The sequence below is a fragment of the Phoca vitulina genome, unplaced genomic scaffold (assembly GCF_004348235.1).
Source record: "Phoca vitulina isolate PV1807 unplaced genomic scaffold, GSC_HSeal_1.0 scaffold8, whole genome shotgun sequence".
In the NCBI taxonomy this organism is placed as follows: Eukaryota; Metazoa; Chordata; class Mammalia; order Carnivora; family Phocidae; genus Phoca; species Phoca vitulina.
Window position 1 is genome coordinate 6682049 of NW_022589711.1, and position 25248 is coordinate 6707296.

The window sequence follows — 25248 nt, forward strand, 5'->3', positions numbered from 1 at the left end:
AATTCCTCCAGGATAGATTCTTGTCTTATTCATACAGACAGCCTGACCCCAAGCATAAAGTTTAGCCACAGAAGCCACTTAATATATTTATGTCAAATTGCATAATGCAACACCTTATAGTCTTTAATTAGACATCAGCAAATTATCTTCCTTGGCTATAACATGATCGAATTATAATTTGCTTTTGTGTTAACCATGAAATATATGGCTTTTGGACATTTAACTTGAAGAGGAATGTGTGATTTGTCATCTGCTGTGGTTTTCCCAAGCCTCACAACTGTAGGATTTTTCTGCATAGGTACTCTAGCACTTAAGAACATGAGCAATGAGTGTGTGCTAAACTGGGGAGGCATTGGCATGTGATGTCATAGGGAAGGTGGGACTGGATCCTGCCCTTGAAGAATGGACTGGATATGAGTAGGTGGGAAAAGAGGAAGGACATTTCTTGGGAAACAAACGAACAGAAACCAAAAAAACAGCATGAGCAACAGCTTAGAAGCATAAGTGAATGTGTCCATTCTGACCAGCAAGAATTGCCAGAAGTTCTGCCAAATCAGACTGACTACCATTACCTGATACCATGGGGAATCATGAAGTGCAGCGTGCTGAGTTTGAGCTTTATTTCACTAAGGAAGAGCTCCTTAAACTCTCTGAGCCTCCGTTTTCCTCATCTGTAAACTGGAGAAATCAATACCTAGCTCAGAGGGTAATATAATCATAGATAGATTACTTGACATGGAACAAATCCTCAGTAACCATCCTAACAATGTGGAGCAAGCTTTACATTTTGAGAGGAACGAAATGATAAGAAGTGGTATTTTTGGAAAATTCGTTCAATGGTGGGATGTTAAATGAGTTCAGGCCCCAACTCAGGAAAGGCAAGAGTTTAGGGACTAAGAAGCTAAATGTTAGCAATTGGCTCAGGAATGAGGCTATAAGCACATATGTGACTAGCAGTAATGAAAATAAATGCCTACGACAGAGATTTCAAGAAAAAATTGAGCAGATGTGGAGGCTGAAAGAATGCATGAGGGGTATTCTGCATTTTGCATATGTGTCCAAACTCCCCAAAGTGAGCAAACACAGATTTCCAAGAGTGCAGGTGGATGGCTCAGAAGGCATAATCAAAGCAGCTACTCAGGGGCAAGTGGATATAAGCAGTGAGAGCCTTTGGTTGGCACATCTGCCTTCCAGCATGAAAACAGGCAGAGAAGCCACTGAGGGCTAGAGCAGCTATGAACATGGGTTCCCTGGAGAAATTCTTGAAGATTTCAAGGAAGCAGTGGTATAATGAAGCAATTCCAGGAGGATCAAGAGGGACCATTTAGTAGTCAAAGAGAAAGAAGGAATAGACCATGAGCTATAACAATAGTCTAGGAGTGAGTGGGCCAAGCAGAAGTTTTAAAATCAGGAAGATAAGAAGCTGAGCAGTTCAGGGTAGCCTGATCATGGTCACATTTTTTGAAGTTTTTCATCTCCTTTTTATTCTGTAGGATTTTGTAGGAATTGGTAATATCAAGTGACTGAACTTTTGCCACATTAGGCTTTTTACCTGAAAACAAGATATTTGAGACATATCAGTATTATTTATTTTAAAACCTCTTTTCAACTAAAATAGAATATCCTAATTTCTATTCAATTCTTAAAACTGCAGCCTGACTTACAATCTATGGATATAATGTAAATCATGACATACAGTAATAAATCATGCAGAGGCGCAACTGAGAATTTTAAATATTCAAGTCTTTTTTACACACAAAACTTGTTTTGTTACATTAAACAGTCTGATATGAATAACCACTTTTATAGGTTATGGATCATTTTGCATTGATTTTTTTTTTTTTTTAGATCTAGTTTCTTTTGAGGCAGTTTCAATTTGCACAAAAACATCTCTAGGGGCACATCAACTTCTGAGAGGAAAGCTTTCACGTGGAAATTTTGACACAACTTTCAAACACCAGCGTGGAATCAGAATCTGCACTTCCTTTAGATATTTTGCAGTTGACAGAAAAGATACTGAACCAGAGAGATCAAGTGAACTAACTTTTGTCCTAAGAGTCCAGATCTACATTAACAATATTTAGAGCACTACTGTGTGTTTGAGCATCGGGTGGCCTTTACTCGGGGTGGAAATGTTGTCGTTGAAGGTTATGTCTCACAGCTCCAGTTGTCTTTTACTCTTCAACCCCGACACACAACCATCCTCCATTGACACCACATGATAGTGTCATTATTTAACACTGAAGCAATCCTAACAGGTTATTTTAAGTGAGTTAAATTTGTTTCACACTCTTCAAAAGATCTCAGCACCTGAGTTAAGTTAGAACAATTAAATCCTTGAATGCCTTTGGATAAAGCCTGACTAGCTAATGACATTTAGCATACTATTATTATAGAATATTCATACAAGTGCATGCTGAAACAATTCTGATCTTCAAGAGCATATTACTAACCATCGCTCTATGTGCAGTATTTAGAAGATGTGAGAACTCACTAGCAGAGAGGGTGTAATCTTTAATTTGCCAGTGTATTTCAAAATACTGCGGATGTCTGACTCAGATATGTAAATTTTTTCTTTGAAATAGACTGTGAAACTTTTCCACCAGGGCCTTACCGGTCATGCTGGAGATAAGATTTTACTTGAAGACCCCAAAAGTTGATGGCTGGTTAAGAAATGAAAATAAGCGTCTAGTTGTCTTGGTTTTGGTCAAAAGGTTGATTCACGTTTCCAAAAAGAGACCCTCAGTTGTCCTTCATGTTGATAATAATATTCACTTATTATTTTTATTGATATGAAAATTATCCCATCTTTGGATACAATCTACCCCAGTGAGAACAGTTTCAATATGGCCCCAGTGTTGTTTTGACATGGGCCTAGTAGTCTTTGAAAAACTACTTGCTTTATGCCATGACCAATACTTATTTTCACTGTCCCTCAACATATGTATTTATGTATACCAATATTATTAATAACAATAGGATTACTGAAAACAGGTTAAAATTTGTCCTTGTTTTTTATTCTTTGGACGGTCAAATTATTGTTCTTAAAAATCACTTAAAGTAATTCCCCTCTCTAAACCACCAATTCAATATAGAATTAGGTTCATTTGTTTTATTTTTATTTAGAATTTTTAGGGATTGTTTTTATTTTTATTAAGTTCTGTTAAAAATAAGTAAAAGTTACATGGTTTTAAAGTGAACTCTACAAAACGAGTATAGTCAAAGAAGTCTGTTTCCTCTCCTTTTTCACTTTGTTCATTTTGCCCCATTTTCTAAGAAAGAAAACATGTTTTCGCCTGTATTAAAACACAAACATCTATTGCCACCCTTAGATAAACGGCATCCTACTATGTACATTTTTCTCTATATACATCTAGCTTTTTTCACTTACACAGTATCCTGGAGATCATTCCATAGAAGTATAAAGAGTTATCTTTCAACTTTTTACAGTTACACAGTTTCACTGTTTGGATTTACCACACATTATTCAATCAGTCCCCTCTCAGTGAACATTAGGGTTTATAGCTTTTTTATAATATAGAAGTTTTATAATGAATGTGGATGTGTAAGTCAGTTTATAGTCAAGTGTGTGTCTCTGGTATAGATGTGTAGGAATGGAATTGTTGGGTCAAAGGGCAAATACATATACAATTTTACTAGTTTTGCCAAGTTACCCTCCACAAATGTTGTGCTATTTTACAAATGCGTATCTAATTGCACAAGGAAAGACTGTATAAATATAGAGAGAGTGGAATTAAAGACTAAATATGATCTAATGTCAACAGATACAAAGAATTACCTAAAATACTAATTGCATTTTTATTTAAGTTACTCTTCCCATTGATAGCTATTCATTTATATAACAGCTCTGTCTTGATGGGAGCTTCTGTCACAGATAATATTTGCTAAATCTAATCCATTATGATTATACAATGCAAAATTATTGATATTCAAACACATTCTCATTTATAAAGGACTATTATCTAGGAAGCCAGCTTGCTTCCACATGATTCACCTTTTCATTGGAAACTTAATAGGAGTAGAAATTATAAATTTGTTCGCTGTGCATACCTCACAGTAGACATTAGCCCTTTTCATCATAAGCCATAACCTATACATTATGAAACCATCTCAGAAAGTCACTAACTTTTAGACTAGAGAATAATGAAATTTTAAAAACATCATTTTAAATACTTAGATTTGCTTCTTAATGGTGTCTTATCATGGATTGATAATTATACTCCTTTGGTTTAAAGCTATTGAGTGATTCACAATGAGATGACTGACAAAACCCAAAGTAATAGTCTAAAGACTTCTTAAACCACTACTTCCAAATCTGCTTCTCTTTATTGATATAATGAGGGGAGAATTAATTTTAATAGGTGGTGACTATTGATTACTTAATGGCAGAAGATAGTGTTGAGAAATGCTGAAGTGAGCCTATTCTGTGCCCTCCTAGGCAACAGGACCCATTATCCAGTGGTGGAAATCATGCTGTAACCCTCATTAATATTTAACAGGACGCAGGCTGGATGCAGGCTGCAAAATTGCCCTAGGCATAGGTTCCAATAGGCCATCAGAATGTTTCAAGCATATAAAAGAGTAACAGATTTCCCTGTGTTCAGATTGTTTATAAGCAGGACAACAGCACACTCAATTCCCTTTTGTGATCTCTGGGCAATGGTAGCCTCACGGAAATGCCTACTAGGCAAGCAGAAGTGATTAATGCTCTGGGAAGTCATTCTAGGTTAGTAAGCCCTGCATGAGAAGACTTCGTATTTTCCAGTGTGGGTCTCAGTTTCAGCCCTTCTCTCTCTCGCTTCTTGCCACAAGCTGAAGGGCTTGTTCCGCCGGGGTGGCGAGTCAGCAAAAGGCGTTAATCGTGTCTATCACAGCCACCGTCCTTGGGGCGGTGTCACGTATCACACTGTCTATCAAGCTCACCTCTTGTCACACATCAGGATCTTTTTATTTCAGCTCATTTAAAAGGGAAACATGAGTCTAAGAGTGCTTGTAAGAACAACGAGCCTTCCAAGCTGACTTGTACTAAACTGGGCTGTGACTTCTGAAAGGACAAGACACGGTTTTATAAATTACTGGCTCCCATTGTTAACTTTTCAAATGACCAGGTGATTTTTCCGTACCAGCAGCTTATTCTGAAAATATTATAAGCTTGGAATGAAATTAAGTTCTTGAGATAGAACATATTCTTAGGATTTATGGGTACATAAAGGACACAACATCAAGATATCCACCATTCCAAACAACGTATAAAATTAGTGAAGAAATATCCATTTTTTGACTCAATGACTCTAAAGATTGTTGAAACTGTATTTAGGAGAATCATTTACTTTGTAACATATGAAGAATTATTTATAATTACCTGCTTAGAATGAGTTACATAAGAATAAAAATTTAGCTTTGTAGGCAAAAAGTATCCAAGGGAACAAGTCTTCTATTAACATATTGAGCTTTTTCTCAAAACCAGTGAATGAAATTGACCCAGAGGTCTCATTATAATCCCATGCTAAATGTGGACAAATTCAGTTTTACTTCCAACCTCTGACTGGCATGCCTAAATGCTGCTTTCAATTTATTCCTAGCTCTGCGTGTACGCCTTCTCTTTCTGACACCAAGTAGAGAGTCTCAAATTATCAAGTTATCAATGATAAATGCATTTGTATTCATTTTGGTTTTTTGACAAATACGATCTTTATGAGGCATACTGGTGGATCTACTCATGTTTTTGTTTGTTTTGTTGTTGTTATTTGTTTATTAGTTGGTTGGTTAGTAATACATGTCATTCTGTCATGGAAATTAGTTTGTGGCTAGCTCACTTCAAGAAGGCTCAGCTTAGAATGCATAGATTCTTCAGCTGCCATTCCCAAGAGCAGAAGTAACACTATAAATTGAAAACAATTTAATAGATTTTCTTCAAGGTTCTTAACACTGTAACATAAAATGTATGAAGGCATTTTTGTCAACTGTAAATATTATAATGTTAATAATAGTTATACTTTCACTGCCTTTAGATATTCCAGAGAGAAGAGCTTTTTTAATCCTATATTTGCAGTATATTGACGCTTACTGAACCATAATCTAATCTATTTAGCAATTTTATCAGTGAAAGTCACAAATCCTAAATATCCTTTCCTTTCTCTTTCCTATTTTATAGCGCAGCAGTAGTTTTGGGAATTTTGATCGTTTTCGGAATCACTCCATTTCAAAACCAGATGATTCAACTGAGGTTAGTATTTTATTACAACTTTATGAATGTTATGCAAACACATTAGGAAAAATTATGAAGCCAATATCACTTTTGCAAAGTAAAGTATATTTAAAAATCACAGTCTTGCCTATATTTTTGTAATAAATGAACAAAGAACTACTTAGTACCTAGTTACCATGCTGGGTATTAAAAGTAAAAAGTAAAAAGCTCTATAAGAAGCCTAACATTAGGAAAAGCAGAACATGAACTTAAGAAGAGAGTTACAGATAGGAGGAATTTGAGAAACAAGACAGAGGATCATAGGGGAAGGGAGGGAAAAATGAAACAAGACGAAACCAGACAGGGAGACAAACCATAAGAGACTCTTAATCTCAGGAAACAAACTGAGGGTTGGTGGAGTGGAGAGAGGTGGGAGGGATGGGGTGGCTGGGGGATAGATATCAGGGAGGGTATGTGCTATGGTGAGCGCTGTGAATTGTGTAAGACTGATGACTCACAGACCTGTACCCCTGAAACAAGTAATACGTTATATGTTAATAAAAAAATTAAAAAAGACAGAAAGCAAACTGATGATTTCCAGAGAGGAGAGGGTTGGGGGACAGGATGATACAGGCTTCCAGTTACTGAATGAATAAGTCACAGAAAACAAAAATAACAGCATAGGGAATATAGTCAATGGTATTAAAAAAAGAGAGAGAGAGTTACAATGTAACGGAACACAAATAATCCCAAATTTTCTGAGCATTTCCACCATAAAACAATATATATGTTAAATTTTTTGTAGATGGTAATTGCTTTAATTTAATGATTAAATGGCTTAGTTGTAAATTTGTCAAGGAGAGCATATGGTTGCTCAATTGCACTCAACACTTCTACCATGTGCATTGCTATGCTTCATAGGTGACTATTACGTCCACGTTTGCAAACCATGAACACTTTAAATGCAGCTTAAGGAAAGCTTCCCATAAAACTGTCTATATAAAAATAATGGTAATAATAATATCTACATTTAATTGAACACGTATCATGATATAGGCACAACACTAAACACTTTACCTACCTCTAATGTAGGAACTATTAGTATTATTATTTTACCAATGAAGAAATACATTTCGTTGAGTAAAGGTACTTCTAAATTACACAGTTAATAAATGACAAAGGCAGAACTCAACATCTTGTCTGACTTCAAGTTTGCATTTCTGTTATACTATCCCACAAACGACAGGCCAACTGTGATGTGATTAATGAAAAGTTTAACAACTGACCAAACAGTAGAGAGGAATATATACTGAGAAAATTAAAAATAATGTTTATCATTAAACCTGATTCAGCAACTCCACATGTGATACATTTTAGATCAATAGGTTTTGGATCCTATGTATTTTTTAATTATTCATTCTCATTATTGTATGTTTATTTTATAAAGAATTTTTCCTGTTATATTTAATTTCTCAATATACTTTTCAGATTCCTATGTGTATATATCTATAATATTTTTAAATATTGGTATTTCAGTAATGGATATTCTAAACAAAAAAAAATGAAAATAGAATGACATTTAGTATTACTTTATAAATATATCCATTAGTACACATATATGCATGTGTGTATAATATATCCCCGTTACATATATGTATATTATTCATATACACATGCTTATGGATAAACCTATAAATAGCTATATAGTTTATCCACATTTATTTAGTTTTAAATAAGACAATATGTGTATATAGTGAGAAACCCCATATAATTTCATTCTCAATTCACATCTTATATAAACCTTTAATTTCCCATAATCACACATAGATTGTAGATTCTACACAGTAGAATCTGCTGTTTAGTTTATAATTCTAGGGTTAACCTGTAAAAGTAGCTCAGACTCATTCAGGTCCATTGATTAGTAATGGTGGCTTAGTAATTTGTGAAAGAATTTAGTGACCCTGAAAAAGTAGTTCACACATTTTTCAGCAATTCAGCATTCATTCATTCAACAGGTATTTCTTGAGCACCTACTCTATGACAGCGTTTCCATTAGGCACTCAAAAACTCTGTTACAATTGATGAAAATCCCTACTTCATGAAGGCTAAAGTATAGAGGGAGAGACAGATCTTAGAAAAGCAACAACGACAACAACTGTAAATAAATATCTAATAAAGTTGTGATTCAGGCTATGAAAAAGAACATGGAAAAATGTGAAAGTTGAAAATATGCTGAGGTAGTTTCTTTGAAACGTCTGTAAGAAACAATAGAAAAACATAAAATTAAAAATATTTGTGATATTGGGGCACCTGGGTGGCTCAGTTGGTTAAGCCTCTGCCTTCAGCTCAGGTCATGATCCCAGCGACCTGGGATCCAGCCCCACATGGGGCTCCTTGCTCAGCGGGGAGCCTGCTTCTCCCTCCCCTCTGCCTGCCCCTCCCCCTGCTTGTGTTCTCTCTCTGTCAAATAAATAAATAAAAATCTTTAAAAAAAGTATTTGTGATACTTTCTTGAAGCTTAGGCAACGGTAATTTAACACAGACAGTCATAAAATAATATACTTTCTTTTTTTTTGTTTTTTTTATGGGTTGTTTTGTTTTGTTTTTAGTTCGTAATTTTACAGTGAAGATAGAGCTTAAGTAGAGAGAAGAGAAAAGAAAAGGCTAATTTTAAAAATTTAAAGGGTTTCCAAGTTATATTTTATTAAGGGCATTTGAATTAAGCGAAGAATCTGCCTTTTATAACCTTGAATGTAGAAATTAAAGTTCAATAAGGACTTAAATAGGCTGTCCATTCGTATTTATCGTAGGCAATTTGGGGTAAGATATGAAGTAAAACATAATATTGACTAATAATTTTGTTAACTATGTGGTTAAACCTTCCTATTAAAATATTCAAGGAGAGCCTGGGTGGCTTAGTCAGTTAAGCATCCAACTCTTGACTTTGGCTCAGGTTGTATCTCAGGCTTGTGAGATTCAGCCCCGTGCTGGGCCTGCAGGGAATCTACTTGAGACTCCCTCCCTCCTTCCTCTACCTCCCACCCCCTTGCATGTTCTCTCTCTCTAAAATAAATAAATAAACCTAAGTATAACAAAAATACAAATTAAATATTCAAGTTAACTAAAGGGAAGTTTCCCCTAATTTTTTTTTATTCAGGAAATATCTGTCTGTCCACCCATCAAGAATGGTGGGCAATGCTAGACTAGATGACCCTTAAGGGTCCTTTCTTGAAATCTAAGATATTGAGGATATATAACCCAATAGGTCCTTCAAGAAAAAAAAAAAAAAAAACACTCCAAAGTTCTACATGAGAAGTTTTGCTTATTCAAAAAATATCAAGTGTCAGTTATGTTCCTGGAAGTGTTCTAGATGTTCAGAATAAATAAAAAATATAAAATCTCTAGGCTCATGGAGCATACCTCATAGTGGGAGATGCAGGCAATAATCAATCAAAGTATCAGATAATGTTAAATACTTAGAATACACTACATATGAATTACATGAAGATTTCTATACTAATGGCTAGACCAACTTCATATTTACTATTGTTTGAGAATGTGGGAAATATGCATGGGATACTCACCTGCAAGAAGAAAAAATTGCACTTTCTCAGATTTACTTAACTCCAAAACTTTTTTACAAATGACTATTTCAATTACTAAAGAATCAAGAGGATATTTTAATGCCCATTAAGCATGAATACATGCTATAGCCTTTCTAAAGGTCCCAATAAAATATCTCCATCTATGTAGACTTAATCACTCAATATGCCTGTCATTTAATTCTCTTTTGCCCATCTCAAAAATGGGAAAACCTGGGGTGCCTGGGTGGCTCAGCTGGTTAAGCATCTGCCTTCAGCTCGGGTCATGATCCCAGGGTCCTGGGATGGAGTCCCACATCGGGCTCCCTGCTCAGCGGAAAGCCTGCTTCTCCCTCTGCCTCTCCCCCTGCTCGTGCTCTCTCTCTCTCCTCCCCCCCAATAAATAAATAAAATCTTTAAAAAAAAAATGGTTAAAACTAAACTGGCTCTACTGTACAGCTATTCAAGGAATAACTAAAATTCTTTAAAAAAAATTTTTAGGTGTGAAGCTCAGGTCCTTCGATATCGCAAGTTTTATTTTCTGAGTTTGTAACACATGTAACCAGGCTTGGACAATTTTAAAAATATGTATTATATCCAGATTGAAGTTTTGGAGGCTGCTGAACATAATACATAGGAAACCCACAAATCTGAAATCTTCTCTTTAATAATGTTTTCAGATCAATGATTTTTATTGCTTTATTATTCTGTCTTTTGTAAACAATTCTAACTAGGTATATGAAGGGGAACCCATAAATGAAAGTGGAGAACAAAATAAAACTTCAAGTAATGGAGGAGGTTTAGGGAAAAAAATGAGAGCTATTTCCTGGACAATGAAGAAAAAAGTGGGTAAAAAGTACATCAAAGCCCTTTCTGAGGAAAAGGTAAGTATACTCTGCTAATCATTTGTATCTTTCTATTAATTTTTTTTTTTTAATAGTCAACAGATTCTTCTTCTAGATAGAGAATTACTTGGTCCTTTAGGAAGGACTTCAACATCTATTTTCTCCCTCAGAAGTTAGATGGAAAAAAACCATTATGACTCCTATGTTAATAGAGGAAATGGAGGCTCAGAAAGATCACACATGTAGTATATGAAGAACGATATGTCATATGTTGTAACAAACATCAGTACTTCATTTCTTTTTATTGCCAAATAATATTCCATTTTACACATAAACTACATTTTATTTTTCCTTTCATCAGTTGATAGACATTTGAGTTGTTTTCACTTTCTGGCTATTGTAAATAATGCTGCCATAAATATTTATGAGTTTTTGTGTGGAAATACTCTTTTGTTTCTCTTGGGTATATGGTAACTATCTGATATTTTGAGAAATTGGCAACCTGCTTCCCAAAGCAGTTGCATCATTTTACATTTCCACTAGCAATGTGTGAGGGTTCTGGTTTCTCCACATGCTTGCCAACACTTGTTACTGTCTTTTCAATGCTAGCCTTCCTGGTGGGTGTGAAGTGGAATTTTAATGTGGCTTTGATATGCTCTTCCCTGATGACTAATGATGCTGAGAATCTTGTCGTGTTCTTATGAGCCATTTGTATATCTTCTTTAAAGAAATGTTTACTCAGGGACACCTGGGTGGCTCAGTCGAGTAAGTGTCTGCCTTCGGCTCAGGTCACGATCCCAGGATCCTAGGATGGAGCCCCATGTCGGGCTCACTGTTCAGCAGGGAGCATGCTTCTCTCTTTCCCTCTGCCTGCGGTTCCTGCTGCTTGTGCTCTCTCTCTCTCTCTTTCAGTCAAATAAATAATAAAATCTTTTAAAAAAAATTAAAAAAAAATGTTTACTCAAATCTTTTGCCCATTTTTTAATTGGGTTATTTGGGGTTTTTTTCTTGTTGACTTTTAAGCTTTTTAAAAATATATCCTGGAGGCAAGTACCTTATCAGATATATGATTTGCAATATGATATATTTTCTCCCATTCTGTGGACTATATTTTCACTCTTTTGATGGTATCATTTGCAGCACAGATGTTTATAATTTGATATAGCTCAATTTATCCATTTTTTTGTCATTTAACTTTTAATATTGCAATTAAAAAACTATTGTTTAACTTAAGTTCACAAAGATTTACTCCTGTGCTTTCTTCCAAGAGTTTACAGCTGTAGCTCTTAAATTTTGGTGCTCTTAAATTTCATATACTACATAATTTTTCTATGGAGTGTAGTAGGAGTCCATCTTCATTCTTTCGAATATGGATATCAAGTTGTCATAACACTAATTTGTTAAAAGGACAATTATTTTACTGTTGTTTTTTCTTGGCACCCTTGTTGAAAATTGATTGATAATAAATACATGGTCATAATTATATATGGGTTTATTTCTGACTCTCAATTCTATTACATTGATCTGTAAGTCTTAGTCCATTCTCTTTTTAACCCACTTCAGTAGGACTTCCGTCCCCAATAATCCATTAAAACAGTAATCATAATCGATATTAACCTCTGTGTGGCTCAATTTACTGGTCACTTTTCTTACTTCTTACATTACTTTTCAACCGTATGTGACACAAGTGATGATTTCAATACATTTGAAACATTCTCTTTCTTGGTTTCTTTAACTGAGCATTCTTCTGGCTTTCTTTCTTTCTCAGAGTTTCCTTTCTTGGCTTTGGAAAGACTGTCTCTCTAAATATTGAGTACTTCTGAGGCTTATTCCTAGATGCTCTACTCAGTCTACTCTCCCCCTCAGTGATCTCATCTAGTCTCATCACTTTGTTTTTCTGCAATTAATCTCTAGCTATGATATCTTATCTGTTGTACTTAAACAACCAATTGTGGGAGTGCCTGGGTGGCTCAGTCGGTGCTCAGGTCATGATCTCAGGGTCCTGGGATCTCTGCATTGGGAGCCTACTTCTCCCTCTCCCTCTCCCTCTGTGCTGTCTCTCTCTCAAATAAATAAATAAAATCTTAAAAAAAAAAACTAAACTAAACATATGTTAAAAAAAACCCAACCAACTGCGTATTCAATATCATCATTTATATGTACAATAGGTATCTGGAACCCAATATATTCAAAACTGAATTATTAATTCTCCATGCTCTACCAAAAAACATGTTTCTTCTCCAGTCTTCCCAGTAGTAATAGACAACATTGCCATAACTCTAGATGGAAAGAAGAGAAGAGAAAAGAACAGAACAGAACAGAACAGAGAAGAAAAGGAAAGAGAAGAAGTAAGGTAGGAAGGAAGGAAGTAAAGAAAGAAGAAAGCCCAAGAATCATTCCAAATTCCTTTTTTCTCTCACTTTTCACACCAGTTCATCACCACCTCCTCTTGGCTCAAACTCCAAAATCTTATCTAAAACTCCTAATTTCTCTATGTAAACTATTCCTGCTTTAGAACAACCAACCAACCAACCAAGAACAACTTCTCTTGCCTAGACTGCCATAAAACCACCTAATTGGTCATCTTTCTTCCACTCTTTCCTCCATAAAAGCCATTCTCCACACAAAAGCCAGAAGGCTCTAAAGTGGAATTCAGAACACATCATGCCCCTTGGTTAAATTTTTACAATGCCTTCACAATGCCTTCCCTTACTATAGTATGTTCATGCCAGTCCTCTGAGAAGCAGGTCCTAAGAAAGCAATGGACACACCAAAGACTATTGGGGAAAATGAATGTGAAGGATAGAGAAAGAAGAACTGGATAGGGAAAGCCTTCAGACAACAATGCAAGTCTGACACTGTGAAAGGAGAGGAAGAAAGTGTTAGCCAGACTGGTAGATAGTCCCTGAACCAAAGTTTTCCATTAGAGGAGCCCTGTATCCCACCAGAATGGACTCAAATGGTACCCCCACTGTTTCAGTCACTGGCAGAGAGCATGGCCTCCATGCAGACACCATGGTGAATTCAGTAGCTGGGGCTGTCAGTAAAGAAGGGTCTCACAGCAAAAGATCTGAGTGACACATTTCCATGACCACTACACTTGGTCCATAAAGCTCTTCCTGATCTGACTCCAGTGTACTTCTCTGAGCTCATTTTCTAACACTCTCTTTGCTCTCACTCAGCTCCAGCTACATTGGCCTGGTCTTCCCGCTCACAATCCAAGCTAATTCTGAGTTGAGTTATTTTGTTCTTGCTATTCTTTTTGCTTGGAAAACTGCCTCCAATTCTTTATACAAGTTACATCTTAACATTCAGGTCAAGAATTCAGAGCATATATTACCCTACAGAGGAGGTCTTTGGAGGCTACTCCATCGAAATCAGCCAATCTTCCCCTAACCCTAATCCAGTAGCTAATCCTCTCACATCACTGTTTTATTTCCTTCATAGCACTTATTCCCTGAAATTTTCTTTTGCGTTTTGTTTACACACACCTCCCCAAACACTAAACACAAACACACACACACACACACACACACACACAAACCCTAACACACTAAAACGTATCTCATTAGAGCAGGGACCGTGTTATCTTGTTTACTATGGTATCCCCAGTTCCCAAGAACAGTGCCAGGTCCTTACAAGGTGTTCTCTAAACTTGTGTTGAATCACTGAACAAATGAATGAAGGAATGGGTATAAGCAGAGAATCAAACTGAGTATATATCATATATGTATTCTGAAGTTTTATCGATGTTTAGAAATGCTCATAAATGAGGAATATTGAATTACATTTTGATGAATATTAAGAAATTTATAGGTTTTGTCCAAACTATCTAAATATGGAAGACATTTGAGATGTTTTCAAGCAGATGTAATTTGTTTTGAAATTGTCTGTCTTTCCGAATTTTATGCAGGATTTGCTTTTCACTTGACTAGGTGTGCAAGCTCGGTATGACGATTTGTAAAGCTTCTTAGATAAGCTTCACTTTAGAATTGCAAAGTGTGCATGTTTTATTCATATCTAGTGATCTGATAGGGTGCAAATAACTGACATGAAACAACTATGCAGAATTTAAACTTGTAATATCAGATCTCAAAGGATTAGTAATGGTGGTAAATAGATGATAAGGAGAACATGAAGAAATAAAAGTGCTTTAACAGATAAAGCATAGATGTTAATAAATCTAACATTTCTGATTAAGTAGTCTCAATATGATATTCATCCTGATTTACAAAATGAATTATTATAATTTCATTTGAATTCCATAATGTGGAATGTTTCATCTAAAGAATTTTTCCAAGTATAACGTGTTTTGCTCGAAATTGAACTAAAGATTAATGACCCTCATATTTTATGCTGATGTATTCCTAAGTATTTTATTGCTAAAATATGTCTTGTTTGTTAAATCAAGTGGATATCTCCATGGAAATCAGTTCTCTGCACTTAACCTCTGATATGTTTTTTCTGAAGGATGAGGAAGATGGAGAGGGTGCCCTCCCATATCGGAACAGTGACCCAATGATTGGATCTCACACAGAGAAGGTCTCCCTCAAAACCAGTGACTCCATGGATAGTCTCTACAGTGGGCGGAGTTCATCAAGTAAGCCTATAGAATAAGGGACAAGATCCTTACTGGGAGGGCTAAGCTAATTAAAAACAGTAGATTTTTAACTATAGAGAACAAACTTGATGGTTACCAGAGGGGAGGTGGATGGGGAGATGGGTGACATAGGTGATGGAGACTAAAGAGTACACTTATCATGATGAGCACTGTGTAAATGTACTGAAGTGTTGAATCACTATACTGTACACCTGAAACTGATATAACACTGTTATGTTAATAATACTGGAATTAAAAAAAAAAGAGAGAGAAACAAATTCAAATGAAAACCAACAACAACAGATTGGCTTCTCTGGGGCTTATCAAATTAGCAAAAAGTTTCCAGCTACTTGATAAGAGAAATAGTGAAAATGTAGGATTGCTGAATCCATAGAGCTGCTGGTGTTTAAAATGATACACAATATATTCGATAGAATTATGTATTATTTTGAAACTTTTAACACTGTAGTTGGCAGAACTCTTGGGGATATGCCTCAAAAAGATCATGTTGGGTGACTAAAATCTGCATCCCTAAAATAAAAATGTTTGCTTAGGAGAACTAGCATTATCTTGAGTCAAAATTTTTAAAATGACTTGACGTGTTCAGATAAATGAAATCCTGTTCTGTCTCTTCTTCCTTCCCTCCCTTTCTCCTTCCTTTCCTTTTTTCCTCCTTTTCTTCCTTCCTTCCTTCTCCTCTTCCTTTCTTCTCTCCCTCCTTTCCTTTCTTTCTTTCTTCTCTTTTTTTCCCTTCTCCTGTCCTCACTTTTTCCTTCCTTTCTGTTCCTTTTTGCCTGAAGTATTCTGAAAAGAGCAGGACGTATGCATCAATTCCCACATTTACTTTTTAGGTGTCCATCCAGCATTAGTGAGTCAAGAATGAAATACAAATGTAAATACTAAATAGAAGGAATATCACCGGGTGACAGAAAGGAAGCAGCATGCGTTCAACAAGGATTTTCTAAAATCATTGTTTCCAAGAAGGAAGTCGTTCAGGTTTCAGTCACATAGCCTGCTACAGTATTTGAATGAAACTACAGGGCACCTTATAACTTTTTTATGTGTACACTGTTATACATCCCTCTGATCTTTTCAGGGCTTTTAAATGTTTTCTTTTTTTGCAAGGTTTATTTTCCATTTCCTTTTTAATCAACTGCTTCTGTTATTTGAAGATAGATCTCAAAGACCAGATGTTTCAGATATCCTGAATTTTATTCCTACTTTTCCTATTGGCTGAAGAAGAGTTATTTTGTGAAAAAAAAAAAAAAAAACTAATGTAGAAACATTTGAAGGATATATTTTTGCATGTGTGAAATTCAGATTTCATAACTATTCACTTCTGCTGGAAGTTTTAAAATTCTCAATTGTAATGCTGAATGTGGGTAGAATTTTACTAACTGGAATGTACCATGAAAAGCCAGCGCCAGGGGTGGCCATGGAAGGGAAGGTGTAAGGAGATGGTGGCCCACTTAGCTATTGTCATACACAACTTAGTTTCTTAGTTACATGCAACTCACCCTTTCTTACAACGGTTCATATTCAATATAGAACATCTCTAAAGTTCTTTACCTTATTTCCATAATTATTTGAAAAATAGTGGAGAAACCAGGGCTGTTTTGTCTTTGAACAGAGCACTGAAAGGCCACACTGAAGGAGAAAGTGAGAGTAGTGGAGAGTGTTGAGAGTGGTGGAGAAACCGAGAGTTACTTCCACTGGGAGCCATTCTTGCCCCCATCCTGCAGGCAGCAAAAATGGAATCTTTTTTCTTTTTTTCCCTTGAGGTTCAAACTCAGAAGGGAAAAGGACCAGAGAACAAGGATTTGGAGCAATTTTAAAAGCCCACTTTAGAAAGTTTAGAACCACTTGGGAATACGGACACTGGAACACACTTTCTCTTTCCCTCACATTCACACAACAAGCAAAAGTGCTACCTTTTATGCATAGAGATGTTGTTTCAAAATGGCTTTTGGTACATAATAGGATGTTTGGGAGAGCATTCTAGCTACATTGTGATAAGTATAGGGAACCCTGTAGTCTTATGCTTTGACCATTTGTGATCAGTAGCACATAAAGGTCAAACTGTTGCTATAGGTTTTTGTCTGTGTTTACAGGTACAAGATGAATTGTCTGGCCTGTGTAGGGAGTTAAGTCTGTATCGTCTGCCTCTTTAGCAAGTGTTCAACGCTCAAAACACTGTGCTGCTGGAGCAGATCACAGAGACTGTAGTGAGAGGGTGTTTGGGTTAGTGGTTGAGGAAAGAATGGTCAGATTGGCTGGAGAAAGTTCAGAAACGGCTCAGAGGACAGAGGTCAATGATGGAGAGTGACTGGGAGGCAGAAGAAATAGGAACCCATCACTTAGAACCCCCTCAAAAGGTTGGCATCCAGTGCTTCAGCATTATCCCTGCTTAGCTGTATCCAGACGATGGTTCAGAATGTTATGAACCTTCAATGAGAACTGTTAACCTCTGCTTTGCTTTCATCAGGCGGAATAACAAGCTGTTCAGATGGTACAAGTAACCGGGATAGCTTTCGACTTGATGATGATGGCCCCTACTCTGGACCATTCTGCGGCCGTGCCAGAGTACATACTGATTTTACACCAAGCCCCTATGACACTGACTCCCTCAAAATCAAGGTGTGTGCACATCGTATCCGCATTCCGTGTGGTTTGTCTAGCACTGGTTGTATGATCTGTGTCAGGAAGTACAAGCATGGGCGGGGGGGGAGGGGTGGCGAGTGTGTTCTTCCCCCCAGTAGAACTGAGGACTGGGTTACTGTGGCAAGAATTTGAACAAAATACATGAGGTGGGATGGGGGATCAGATTCTGTTGAGGCTACAGCCTAAGTTGCTGTTACGGAGGTAACGCAGAATCCGAGCCTATCAGGGGAGAAGAAATTGTTTACATTTTTCTGAAAACCAAAAGCCTCAAAGGTTACTGGAGGTGCCCAGCTCTGCCTGATACTTGCTGGAGTTAAAAGGAGAGAGAGAAAAGATGGCGATATCAGGCAAGAGCCCCCCACAGCAACTCCCTTGGGAACCAGACTTGGTTGGGCAACTTCAGTGCTTAAGTTAGTTGCTATGAATAACCAGACATCTTTCTCCCAATGATATTCCCTCCTGAATTCCCTCTTCTTAACTCTTATTCTCTGTATTCGTTTTCCATTGCTGTGGAACAAATTTCCACAAACTCAGGGACTTTAAACAACACAAATGTATTACCTCACAGTTCTATAGGTCAAACATTTGGTCATGGCCCAACTGCATTCCCTGCTTAAGGTCTCACTGGGCTAAAATCCAGGTGACAGCTGGAGCTGTAATCTCCCTGGGGCTCAGGTCCTCTTCCAAGGCAGAATTCAGTTGCTTGTGGTTGTAGGACTGAGACTCCTGCTTTCTTGCTGGATATTGTCTGGGAGTCACTCTCGGACCCTTGAGGTTGCCAGCCATGGTCCTCTCTACAACATGGCAGTTTGCTCCTTCAAAGCCTGCAGGGGAAAAGCTCACTCATGTTTCAAATCTCTTCAAGAGCTCCTGCCTGATAAAGTCAGAAACACCCAGATAATCTCCCTCTTAATTACAACATTAACTAATTTGGGACATTAATTACATCTGCATAGTCCCTTGCACCATAAAATACAACATAATCATGGGTGTGAAATCCATCGTTTTCATAGTCCTACTCACACTAGAGGGGAGGTGCTATTGCAATCATACAAATAGAAGGTTTGGTGCTGAAGTATTTTATACATGTTAAATTATTCCTTTTAGTAACACAAACTGATATAGCTAAAAGGACAGAAATTATGACTTTTCTATACTATCAACACCAAGCCAATGTTAACCAGCAATTATAAGTTATGAAGTATTGATGTTATTATTTAACATTCAAGACACTCTGCTCTTCTCTTTATCCCTTCTATTGTAACAAACCAGAGTAAGCTCAGCGGGAGAATGAGGAAAACATTATTTTCCATAGTTAGCTCCTTAGTCGTTTCTATGAAATGATTTGAAGTCTAAGTTAAAGTTTTGGGGAAGGAATATTTGTGCCTAGTAATGTTGGGGGAGGGTGTAGAAGGGAACAAATTGAACACATTTTGACTCAGGAGAGCTTTTCACCTTCCCTATAATACCATACCAGTGCCCCACCACTTATGCTGTCTAAGGTGCTATTTGTAGAGCTCTTGTAGGACACAGTAAGAATCCCCCAGTTACCACTGAGGATTGAATGCTATCGTTTATATCAAGGGTCTTATCCATAATGAAATTGGGTCTTTGCTTGGTGACCTGTGGGCTTTCCCGGAACGTATGCTTTTATAAGTTTAGAGGATAATAGGAAGGATGCAGCATAGAGCTCCCATGCTTAGAAACCTCCCCTAGAGCTTCTGGGGATTTTCTAGGTCTGCTTAGCTGATCCCATCTAGCCCAGGATTTGATTCCCCATGGTTAAAGGCAGGAAGAACCAGATGAACAGCTCATAACGTCAGACAAGCAGATGATCACAAATCAGAAAGATCAAATCTTTTAATCACATTGACAATGTGTGTTTTAGATGGAAGAATACACATTCATAGAACATGAGGAAAAGACATTTTTAGTAGCAGACTTAATGTTTTGTTTGTTTGAGGGTAGTCCCCGTATCAGAATCTATAATGTCCTCTCCAGGGTAGAAACTTGTAAGTCTCAAAGGAGGAAATATGACTTTTAAATGTAGGCACTGTATTTGTGTAGAAATCAATTTTCTTTACAAAGAAGTACCCCCGGGGGTTTTCTAATCTTGCTGGTAACTGGCACCCTGCAGCAATCAGAGTCTTCGAGATGAATGAAGAAAAAGACCAACTGGTTTGTCCATCCTAATGGGCTTCATTCGTATTTCAATCCAAACTCTGTTGTGAAGCTCAATCTAAGTATTATCTTCTCTGAAATAATTCAGTAGCATAATTTATCCTTAGTGCACACACACATACTTTTGTTACATGTTTAGATATACGAAGCTCTTAACAGTTTCACGATTTTAGATGAATGCAATACTTTAGATGGTTTTTTACTGTAAATTTTTCAGATGAACTAGAAGCATGGACAGAGACTTCTTTTTCTTTCCCTTCCCCATTTGAGAGCCCCTCCAGGAATGATGGCTTGAGCTTTGCTATATATCTATTGCTTTGACAAGATGAATGAAGAGAGCATCATTTTTTGAGTTCAGACAACTGACTGCCATGAGTTTGGGAAGTTATTTAATGTTTGCATTTCTTTTCCATAATATTTAGAGTTATAAAGATACCTTGTATATGTACTTAAGAAGTGTGTCATGGGCATAAAATGACTCACTATATGCAAAAGTACTTTGTAAATTCCATTGTGCCCTACAATTATAAGTTCATAAGTTGATATACCAAAAACATAAAGATGTCATCAAATGCATGTAGGAGCTTTTCTTCAAGCTTGTTGAAGTGTTCTTCATTATTACTAGCAAAGAGTTCCCTTGAACTTTTAAAAGAAATTTTCTCTTAGATTTATTTCTGTTATCAGTAACCTCCCTTATCATATTCCCTCATTATTCTAATTTTCTATGATTCCATTCTTTCTACTAATTGTCATAGCACCAAAGTTCTCTGAAAACTCGCTGGTATATTTCTTTGTCTTTAGAAAGGAGACATCATAGACATTATCTGCAAAACGCCAATGGGGATGTGGACAGGAATGTTGAACAATAAGGTGGGAAACTTCAAATTTATTTATGTGGATGTCATCTCCGAAGAGGAAGCAGCCCCCAAGAAAATAAAGGCACACCGAAAGAGTGGAATAGAAAAATCCAAGACTCTGCAGGAGTTCCTAGAGAGGATTCACCTTCAGGTTAGCAAACCTGTGACCTCTTTGATGGTGGTGGCATCTGGATGGAATAATTGAGGAGAATGGATCAGTGCTGGTACCGTGGTAAAAAAATATATATATAGGACTTACAACAAAGAAAAATCTGTTTTCCAAGAAAACTTCTTATTTCTCCTTTATTACTTTTATTACACAAGGACAGGTCTTGATATAACCTCCCTTGGACTAAACTCTAATGGTACTTAGCAGTGAGAGTAGAGATTAATGTTGAGAAAGTGCAGTGAAAAATGAAAAATACTTAGGAGAATAAAAGGTCCAGAGAAAACATGTAAATGAGAATGATAAAGAGAGTATGAAGAGTAAAGGTAAAAATCCAGAGAATTGAAAGGAAACAGGGAAAGAAAATTACATTTTCTATAGGGCAGAGATCAAAAGCAAGTCAAGAGAAGAAAGCTAAATGTAACTGTTTCAAAAGCAATTTCTTAGGAAATAGTGATCCTTAAGCCCCCATGATGATTATGTTAAGGAAACTGTGTTGTCTATATTTATAATCCAATTATTTTCTTGTTATATTAGCAAAATTTTTATGAAATCTCTACCTCGTTAAATGGTGTATACATACAATTTACCTAGCCTCACTCAATTTACTGTTTTGCAACCCATTTCTAATATTAATGCAGCAGTACTTTGATAGTTTTCAAAATTCATCAAGGCAATAGCCAATTAAACTTCCCTTAATTGTTTCTCCTGAGTTATCTAGTTATACTCCTGTCTGTAGACACACTACCTAGGCCTTCTTGTTGCCCCCCAAATGTGGTACTGCTTGGATGAAGTACAAAGTTTAAACCCTGCTTCTTCTTTTTGTTTGCTCTGTGACCTATGAGAAAACCAAGGTCTAAGGAAGTGAAATAACTTACTCAAGAACCCACAATCAGATGATTATGTCAGAATGGGGATTTTGGTTTCTCTGTTCTAATTCAGTGCTCCTTCTAAGAGACATTATTTTTAAAAGAAGTGGTACTTTCTCTCTCTCTCTCTCTCTTTTTTTAAAGGGGCTGGTAGTTATTCCTAATTACTTAAAACTTTTATGCTTCCTTTTACTCAGTTTTGGTAACCAAACTAAGGATACTGAAATTATGATCAAGTAAAATGGAAGGAAGTTTTGAGCAAGCTGTGAAGCATTCAACTTCACTTTGCATTTTTATTCTGTTAGAGAGGACAAAGGTCACATAAATAACATACAGACTCAGAAATCAGAAGCCTATGAATTTTAAATTAATATATATTGATGCAAATGATGGACAAACTATACATGCTGAGAAAAGAAAACAATACTTTTCCTAACCACAGTGCTTTTATGCTTAATAAAAACTTTTAATTAAATAGAAAGTCTGGAATTCCTTAGGTTTATATAATGACTTTCACCAAATGCTGAGTCTATTTTTCATGCGTGTTTCAAATTCATCTTTTAAACTACCCCAAGAAGTTAGTGAGGGTAAATTATTTTTGCAAGCCAGCAAACAAGATGTAGGTTCAGAAATATTACTATAATTATTCTTTTGGAGGCATTTTATTGATAGATGTAAGGACACGCTAGCTTTGTCAATTGAACTATTTGAGAAGTGAAAAAGTGCCAAATGGGATGAATGATCCAGCTATTTAATTGATCCATGATTTAGCACTGCACGGCTTAACGTAATTATTTCTTCTTTACGTTTGTCCTTCCAGAAGGTGAGAATTCGCTAACATACTCTTTTAAATGCCCTAGAGTTCGTATGTGGAGAACTAGTACAAAGTAAAGTTAAGCAAAAGTTCTATCGGTGCCTTTGGTTTCCATACGCACTTCTACACTTTCTTTAAATCTAAAGAGAACTAAAAATAAAATATTTGAATCTGACTAGTTTATCTTATACATATTTTTTCTCCCCCATAGGAATATACCTCAACACTTTTGCTCAATGGTTATGAGACCCTAGAAGATTTAAAGGATATAAAAGAGAGTCATCTCATTGAATTAAACATTAAAAACCCAGAAGACAGGATGAGATTACTATCAGCTGCTGAAAATCTTCTTGATGAAGAAAGTAAGTGTGCACACCTACTTTTCTCCCTAGCTGAAAATCACAGTTCAATGTAAATAGTAAAATTATTAAAAACAAAGCCCCAGTTTTATTTACAGAGAATCCCATAAAGCATTCTTTCCCATAGAATAAGTATTTTCTTATTTATTTGGAAACAGCAACTCTGGTCGAGTCTATAATTAGGAAGAGGACTTTTTTCCCTTATTGGACTCAGAAAATGAAGGGACTTTTCTGGGCATCTCATTTAGATTCTGCAGAGCTATTAATTTACACACAAGTGGATGTCTGCATTCCCAAAGACTGAGGGAGTTAGAGACAAATATTTAGTGACAGCATGAGCCATTAGTGAGAAATGTCATATCCAACTTCTGTAGAACAGCGCCGAGCATGGCTCTAAGCTAATGAGCCTTCGCGCCACACAGGAAAATTCATTTCATTACCATATAGTCACATCTTGTATGTGTTTATAGTATTCTTTCAAAATGTTATAATAGCTTGCAAAAATATTCAGCACTCACTTTTATTATCTGAGATGGGTCTCTGTATTTGTAAGTATAAACTGAAGATGGAGTAATACATGCACATTCACTTACCAATGGGTTTGTAAAGACCAGATAGCTTTTGTTTCTACAGTTGCCCAATCTGAACGCTCTTCTTACTAAATCTGGTCAGGCTTCTGAAACCCTGAGCTCAGGACGTACCAAACTCCACAAGGAATATTTTCTAAGGAAGAAAGAGGAATGTAGCTACTTTTAAAGATGAAAAAGAACTCAGATCATCTAATCCAATTTTCTCTTTCAAAAGTAATATTGCTCATAATCATTAACTACTTTTTCTGAACCTGTTCTCGGAGTAAAACTTTGAGCCAAGATCTTTACATTTATTATCTTCTTCAATGTGCTCCACAGTTTTGTGAGTTAGAGAGTACTGTCCCGTGTTTATAATGAGAAACTGAGAGATAAGTAACTTCTCCAAGCTCACACACATAGTAAATTGTGGAGAGCCAGGGCCAGTGTTTGTGATGCTACTCTACTTTCTACAAGTAACAGCCCAGATGGAGAGCAAGGAGGAAAGTCGTATTTAGGACCCAGGCCTCCTGACTGTCTTGTAGTAGGTTTCCTGTATCCTGTCTCATATGCTCCAAAATGGGCATAGTTACACAGCACGTGTTTATACACTGGCCTTTTATCTCGCAGGAATAAATTTACTTTTTTAGAAACTGCATCTCACTTTATTCTTACTTACTGTCTTGAGTTTGCACAGATCTTCCTCCTTTTCAAAGAGCTTTCACATGTAAGACTAATTTGACACCTCCAGAATTTATTTCCTCTTAGGCCTAGGTGTTTATATGCATCCTTTGAAACTGGGGGGGCTAGGAGAAGGGGATGAGGTCACAAAGGCAGACAAAGGTCTACTTTAAGAAAGTAGCCAATTTACTCAATAGTACAAGCCAAAACAAAACTGATCCATGTAAACTGACGAGGCAATATCTCTGGGGTAAATGAGGCAGTTTCTTTCACACCCTGTCATTTCTAAACATGGCTCCTCACTAAATAATATGAGGCTAAGAAATAGATTCTGTGGATTTCTTGGAATTGATAATGTTCAGTATCGTTGTCAATACCCTCCAGAATAATTTGATGTTGAAGTAGTGGGAGGGAAAAGGTATTTTTTGAGCACTTGTAAATACATTCCTTTTCTTCTGTAATACCATCCATATAGGTATTTTGTCCATTCCACAGATGAGAAAACATTTCAGAGATGAATTTTAAAAAGGCCAAAAACAGCTAGATAAGTAGCAGAGCTGAAGTTTTAATCAAAGGCAGCCTGCTATAAAAATCCAAGTTCTTTCTTCCACACATGCAAACTGGTAAATATAGAAAGAACAATGAATATCTGAAAATTGAAGTTTTCTACTATGCCAATTTTCTCAGGAGCTTCAGTTCAGTTTTCCATCCCAGAAAGTGGAAGTTAATACGTAAGTGAGAACAGAAACCTTGCAACAACATTACTGCCTGAAAGATGCAAGACGGCTATGGCCGCATTGCAACAGGCCTGGTGACTAGGAAGGGCGAGAGAGCCTGGGTGAGAAAGGGTTTCAGCCATA

General features: G+C 36.5%; 1 protein-coding gene across 2 annotated transcripts in view; it reads left to right on the top strand.

Moving 5' to 3' along the window:
* The window catches only part of SAMSN1 (SAM domain, SH3 domain and nuclear localization signals 1), a 78066-nt gene that overhangs the window by 43815 nt on the left and 9003 nt on the right, over nt 1-25248 (top strand). For both annotated transcript variants that reach the window (XM_032406302.1, XM_032406301.1), the window contains exons 2-7: nt 6176-6247; nt 10524-10673; nt 15105-15234; nt 17720-17871; nt 20878-21084; nt 22994-23144. In XM_032406302.1, the coding sequence (XP_032262193.1) occupies nt 6176-6247; nt 10524-10673; nt 15105-15234; nt 17720-17871; nt 20878-21084; nt 22994-23144 (862 nt within the window). The remainder of the gene's footprint in view (nt 1-6175; nt 6248-10523; nt 10674-15104; nt 15235-17719; nt 17872-20877; nt 21085-22993; nt 23145-25248) is intronic.